At 46.6% G+C, this 7,098-nt stretch overlaps 1 protein-coding gene across 1 annotated transcript in view; it reads left to right on the forward strand.

Moving 5' to 3' along the window:
* MSN (moesin) overlaps window positions 1-5,473 on the forward strand; it is a 76,524-nt gene extending 71,051 nt beyond the window's left edge. The window contains exons 9-13 of the mRNA XM_054471248.2: window positions 337-467; window positions 718-878; window positions 2,064-2,156; window positions 2,509-2,733; window positions 3,270-5,473. Of these exons, the coding sequence (XP_054327223.1) occupies window positions 337-467; window positions 718-878; window positions 2,064-2,156; window positions 2,509-2,733; window positions 3,270-3,434 (775 nt within the window). The 3' untranslated portion in view covers window positions 3,435-5,473. The remainder of the gene's footprint in view (window positions 1-336; window positions 468-717; window positions 879-2,063; window positions 2,157-2,508; window positions 2,734-3,269) is intronic.
* The last annotated feature ends 1,625 nt before the right edge of the window (window positions 5,474-7,098 follow it).

Genomic DNA, 7,098 nt, shown 5'->3' on the forward strand with positions numbered 1-7,098 from the left:
CTTGTACTGTTTGTTGCCCACGCTGGAGTGCAGTGGCGCAATCTCAGCTCACTGCAACCTCCGCCTCTTGCATTCAAGCAATTCTCCTGCCTCAGCCTCCTGAGTAGCTAGGACTACAGGCGCATGCCACTATGCCCGGCTAATTTTTTTTGTATTTTTAGTAGAGACGGGGTTTCACTGTGTTAGCCAGGATGGTCTCGATCTCCTGACCTCATGATCTGCCCGCCTCGGCCTCCCAAAGTGCTGGGATTACAGGTGTGAGCCACTGCACCTGGCCTCCCCGGGCTTTTATGGAACTTTGCTATCCTGTTCTATCCATTTTATCTCCTTCCCTAGTGCTATGCTGGAAAATGAGAAGAAGAAGCGTGAAATGGCAGAAAAGGAGAAAGAGAAGATTGAACGGGAGAAGGAGGAGCTGATGGAGAGGCTGAAGCAGATCGAGGAACAGACTAAGAAGGCTCAGCAAGGTGAGGCCTGGAGTCACCTTGGAGATTGGATTTTTCCAGGCCCAACTCTGAGCTGGAGAACCTTCTGCCTGAGCTGTAGACTCAGACAATGTAGTTCAGGTGTGGCTACAGACTAGAAGAGTGGGCAAGAAGAGAGCTCAGAACTTTCTGCCAGCCTTGTCTTGGGGTGGATCATTTCCAGGAACGAAGCTATTGTGTCATCTTTATCTCTGTGCTCTTCACTGCCGTTCTCCCCTCCTTTTCTGCTCAGAACTGGAAGAACAGACCCGTAGGGCTCTGGAACTTGAGCAGGAACGGAAGCGTGCCCAGAGCGAGGCTGAAAAGCTAGCCAAGGAGCGTCAAGAAGCTGAAGAGGCCAAGGAGGCCTTGCTGCAGGCCTCCCGGGACCAGAAAAAGACTCAGGAACAGCTGGTAAAGCTGTAGAGTGGGCTGGGATTGTGGGAACTGAGCTTTCTTCCTTGTTTGCCTACTTACTTGTAGCTACTTTTGCTTACATGCTGGCTTTTTAGAGCAGGCTACCACTCCATGGGCCTCCAGCAAATAACTAGTTCAGAAGCAAGCTGAGAAGTCACTAGTGTGGCCCAGGAATTTTTGCAGTCTTCCCTAACCCTTAGTTTCTGTTCACTTTCTTAACCCTTGGGTATCTGAGCTGATTGACCTGGCAAAGGAAAGGGAAAGAGAAAGGGACAAAAGGGACTCATATTTGAGTTCCTGCTGTATGTTGCTGTGTTGGAAATATTTCCCCTTTCCTTACTTATTTCTTCTTCCCAGTAACCCTATGGGATTAACCTCATATGAGATAATATGCCCAGATAAGGAAATTAGAGCTCAGAGAAGAGATTCACCAAAGGTCACACAATTGTAGCTAAATAAGGATTAGAACCCATTTCAGCCTCTGTTTGAAAGCTTTGCTCCCTGAAATCACATGCAAAACTATGTGTCTATGCATTTTGGGGGCATTTGGCATCCATACTTTAATCACAGTTTCCAAGGGTTCTGTGACTCAGAAGTTAAGAACTTGTGGTCCAAACTCCTTGACATATACTCTTCCTTTGTGCTGTTGGAGGTGGGAATAGAGGGAACCAAGACCTGTCTCTCATGAGGAAGCTGTCATGCATGGGAGATTTACCCAAGGTGTGCATAAGCTTTTTACCTTGTTCAGATCGCCTTGTGACACTTGAGTGTCTTTCCTGTACTTGTCCTGGGAAGACTCTTAGTTGAATCCTGAGCATTCTAGGATATCAGGAAAGGATCTGCCACTTCAGGAAGTGACCCAATGATGGCCAAAGCTTTACTGAGGCCCCCAGCTGCATACTTGCCAAGAGGGGCAGGGGGAGAGATAATGAGGAAGGGACAGAGATGGCATATTGTTTGTCTTCAGGAGGCCTACAGTCTAGGTGGGGGAGCTCTGACTTAAAAGGAAGTGGTGGTCAGGGAAGATGGGACTGGAATGAAGTGGTCTGGTAAGAGTCTCTGAGGCAGCAAGCAAGTGGAGCAATAGGTCCCTTACTAGTCTCCCAGGGGACTTGGGTTGAAGACACCTGGGTCCTGAGGACCAGAAGGCCCAGCTCTCACAGGCTTCCAATTTATCCGTAGGCCTTGGAAATGGCAGAGCTGACAGCTCGAATCTCCCAGCTGGAGATGGCCCGACAGAAGAAGGAGAGTGAGGCTGTGGAGTGGCAGCAGAAGGTAAGACACAAGGCCTAAAGCGAAGCATTGAGGGAATGGGTACCATATGCATAGGTAACAGCTCCTTAGATTCCTTATGTTTTGGCTCCCTCCCTCTTTCATACTTCCCACAGCAGGCAGCATGGGAGAAGGCACTCATGGTTTCCTCAAATACTTACTGGAGTTCTCTAATACCTCTAGGAAGTTGGTACAACTGCTCTTGTTTTATGGCTGAAGAAACTAAGGATCAGGCAGATGAAGTGCCTTGTCCTACCTGGTGCCTGCCTCTTGCCAGACCGTTCTAGGCATATACAGGATGCCACAGTTTAACTGGTCTCACTGACAGTCTTTCTCTCCTTCTGTCACTGGACAGGCCCAGATGGTACAGGAAGACTTGGAGAAGACCCGTGCTGAGCTGAAGACTGCCATGAGTACACCTCATGTGGCAGAGCCTGCTGAGAATGAGCAGGATGAGCAGGATGAGAATGGGGCAGAGGCTAGTGCTGACCTACGGGCTGATGCTATGGCCAAGGACCGCAGTGAGGAGGAACGTACCACTGAGGCAGAGAAGAATGAGCGTGTGCAGAAGCACCTGAAGGTATATAAGTAGGGCCAAGGGGCAAGGAAACTATATGCATTGATTTAGTAGCCCATGACATTCCCTAGACCATCATGGGGGATAGGTATAAGATCCTGTCCCAGTGTTGTATGGGAGCCCAAGCCTTTCTTAAGTGACAGCTTTAAGGATAGGCACCTCTCACTTATTAATCAAACCTTGGGCTATCTCTTCCCTTTTTGAGATTTTCTCTCTGCCCCACCTCCCACTCACTCCATTCACCTCTTACATTAAGAAAATATCTAGCTGACAAAATTCTTACCTGAATCTTTGGTATGTTGTTCTACTCTTAAAGGATACCCATTATCAACTGGTCCCCTAAGTTTGTTTTATTTTTTTTTAAATATTCTTGCCCCACTGCAGTTCTAACAGAGTTGGAAATGACTCTCAATATTTATATATAGAGAGAAAGGGTGAGGAAGAAAGAAGGAAACAGAAGAGAAGGGAGGTCTGGTCCAATAACAGGAGGTAAAATGAGAGAAAGCCATTGACCTCTGTGTTCCCGTGCACCCTCACAGGCCCTCACTTCGGAGCTGGCCAATGCCCGAGATGAGTCCAAGAAGACTGCCAATGACATGATCCATGCTGAGAACATGCGGCTGGGCCGAGACAAATACAAGACCCTGCGCCAGATCCGGCAGGGCAACACCAAGCAGCGCATTGATGAATTTGAGTCTATGTAATGGGCACCCAGCCTCTAGGGACCCCTCCTCCCTTTTTCCTTGTCCCCACACTCCTACACCTAACTCACCTAACTCATACTGTGCTGGAGCCACTAACTAGAGCAGCGCTGGAGTCATGCCAAGCATTTAATGTAGCCATGGGACCAAACCTAGCCCCTTAGCCCCCACCCACTTCCCTGGGCAAATGAATGGCTCACTATGGTGCCAATGGAACCTCCTTTCTCTTCTCTGTTCCATTTAATCTGTATTGCTAGAATATCCTACTTCTCCAGCCTAGAGGTACTTTCCACTTGATTTTGCAAATGCCCTTACACTTACTGTTGTCCTATGGGAGTCAAGTGTGGAGTAGGTTGGAAGCTAGCTCCCCTCCCCTCCCTTACCACTGTCTTCTTCAGGGTCCTGAGATTTACAGGGTTGGAGTGTTACGCGGTCTAGGGAATGAGACAGGACCTTGGATATCTGCTCCAGGATGTCACCTGACCTTAAATTTGTCCTCCCATCCCGTTTAGAGTTATTTAGGCTTTGTAATGATTGGGGGATAAAAAGATGTTCAGTAATTTTTGTTTCTACCTCCCAGATTGGACCTGTTACAAACTCAGCCTCAATAAGCCTTGTCGTTGACTTTAGGGACTCAATTTCTCCCCAGGGTGAATGGGGGAAATGGTGCCTTCAAGAGCCTTCACCAAACGTACTAGAAGGTCATTGGCCATTCTATTCTGGCAAGGCTGAGTAGAAGATCCTACCCCAATTCCTTATAGGAGTATAGGCCTGTCTAAAGTGAGCTCTATGGGCAGAGCTACCCCTTACTTATTATTCCAGATCTGCGGTCACTTCGTGGGATCTGCTCCTCCCTGCTTTAATACCCAAATCCTCTCCAGCAATAACAGTAGGGATGAGTACCCAAAAGCTCAGCCAGCCCCATCAGGACTCTTGTGAAAAGAGAGGATATGTTCACACCTAGTGTCAGTATTTTCCCTGCCAGGGGTTTTAGGTCTCTTCCCCTCTTAGAGCTACTTGGGCCATAGCTCCTGCTCCACAGCCATCCCAGCCTTGGAATCTAGAGCTTGATGCCAGTAGGCTCAACTAGGGAGTGAGTGCAAGAAGCTGAGTATGGTGAGAGAAGCCTGTGCCCTGATCCAAGTTTACTCAACCCTCTCACGTGACCAAAATCCCCTTCTCATCACTCCCCTCCAAAGAGGTGACTGGGCCCTGCCTCTGTTTGACAAACCTCTAACCCAGGTCTTGACATCAGCTGTTTTGTACCTTGGAGCTGTAAACCAGAGAGCTGCTGGGGATTCTGGCCTAGTCCCTTCCACACCCCCACCCCTTGCTCTCAATCCAGGAGCATCCACCTCCTTCTCTGTCTCATGTGTGCTCTTCTTCTTTCTACAGTATTATGTATTCTACTGATATCTAAATATTGATTTCTGCCTTCCTTGTTAATGCACCATTAGAAGATATTAGTCTTGGGGCAGGATCATTTTGGCCTCATTCCTTTACCACCCCCACACCTGGAAAGCATATACTATACTACAAAATGACATTTTGCCAAAATTATTAATATAAGAAGCTTTCAGTATTAGTGATGTCATCTGTCACTATAGGTCATACAATCCATTCTTAAAGTACTTGTTATTTGTTTTTATTATTACTGTATGTCTTCTCCCCAGGGTTCAGTCCTCAAGGGGCCATCCTGTCCCACCATGCAGTGCCCCTAGCTTAGAGCCTCCCTCAATTCCCCCTGGCCACCACCCCCTACTCTGTGCCTGACCTGGAGGAGTCTTGTGTGCATTGCTGTGAATTAACTCACTTGGTGATATGTCCTGTATTGGCTAAATTCAAACCTGGAATTGTGGGGCAATCTATTAATAGCTGCCTTAAAGTCAGTAACTTACCCTTAGGGAGGCTGGGGAAAAAGGTTAGATTTTGTATTCAGGGGTTTTTTGTGTACTTTTTGGGTTTTTTAAAAATTGTTTTTGGAGGGGTTTATGCTCAATCCATGTTCTATTTCAGTGCCAATAAAATTTAGGAAGACTTCACAGTGACTCAATCTTTCTTTGTAGTATGAGTGGGTAGCTGTAAGATATTTCACTGCAATTTCTATTTATATATTACCTTCTTATCTTTGGTCTCATTTCATCTATACCTCAGTTCTATGGAGAGGGGTGATATGACTATCCCCATTTTATATAGGAGAGAATGGGCTCAAAAAAGTATAATAACTTCCCAAGGTCACAGGACTGTCTAACTTAATAGTCTGTGCCCTTTCTGTAGTTCCAGGCCAACTTTTCTACTGTGGGTGTGGATCCTGCATTGACCATGTGATGCTCCTGGACTTGCCTGGCATTGGGACCTAAGAGGTACTTATTTGTATCTCTTGATTTCTCTCGGGATGGTCAGGCCCTGTCCTGCCTCTTTGTCAGGAAGGCCTTCAGGCTTTTCCTACCTCCTACTATCCTCACATATTGTAGTGCCAATAAAGGTCAGGGAAACTCCCTTGGGCCCTGCTGCAGAAGGCAGTGGGGAATGGAGTATGAAGTGAGGATGGAGAGTGTGTGTATGTACAAAAGCTATTGGGTAGTACTTTATAGTTTATAAAACATGTATAAAACATTTTGTAGCCTAGATATGGTTATCGTCATTTTGCAGATGAGGAAACTGAGGCCAGACAAACCTTCTAAACTGTCCTGGACCTGGCACTCTCACTTACCACTTTCCTTCCTGGTAAGCCAACACTTGCAAGGAAATGTTATCATATATTCCCTTCCTTCCTTCCTTCCCTCCTTCCTTCTCTCCTTCCTCTCTTTCTTTCTTTCCTTTCTTTCTTTCTCTTTCTTTCTTTTTCTTTCTTTCTTTCTTTTTCTTTCTTTCTTTCTTTCTCTCTCTTTCTCTTTCTTTCTCTGTCTCTCTCTCTCTTTCTTTCTCTCTCTCTCTTTCTCTCTCTCTCTCTCTCTTTCCTTCTTTCTTTCTTACTTTCTTTCTTTCTTTTCTCTTTTTATGGAGTCTCGCTCTGCTGCCCAGTCTGGAGTGGAGTGGTGCAATCCTGGCTCATTGCAACCTTTAAGCGATTCTCCTCCTGCCTCAGCCTCCCTAGGAGGTGGGACTGCAGGCACACACCATCATGCCTGGCTAATTTTTGTATTTTTAGTAGAGATGGGGTTTCACCATTTGGCCGGGCTGGTCTTGAACTCCTGGCCTCAAGTGATCTGCCTGCCTCGGCCTCCCAAAGTGCTGGGATTACAGGTGGGAGCCCATGAGGCCCGGCCCAGTTATCATATGTTTTGTGAGCTTTAAATCCTTACAACAACCTTTTGAGGCAGTGGCTCAAAAACTTGTCTGCACATAGAATCCTTTAAAGATTCCAAAGCCCAGACCATATCCTCAAATCAAATTATAATCTCTAGTATTGGGATCCAGGCACCAGTGTATTTGATGATTCCAGTATGTCCTCTTGGGGGTGGGCAGACATATACTAGGAAGAGGAGACATTTGCACAGCTTCAATTCTAAGGTAGCAGATATAGTTCTAAGTCCCTAGAACATCAGTGTAGGAGGAGGCCTTAGGAGTCTCTGCTAATGATTATCCCAACTGTTGTTGCCTTGGAAAGTGAAGGAGTTTTAGATCCCCTCCAGCCACAACCAGAGGATGTCTGTTTTTGGATATT

This window comes from Pongo pygmaeus, chromosome X (genome assembly GCF_028885625.2).
Source record: "Pongo pygmaeus isolate AG05252 chromosome X, NHGRI_mPonPyg2-v2.0_pri, whole genome shotgun sequence".
NCBI classification, from domain to species: Eukaryota; Metazoa; Chordata; class Mammalia; order Primates; family Hominidae; genus Pongo; species Pongo pygmaeus.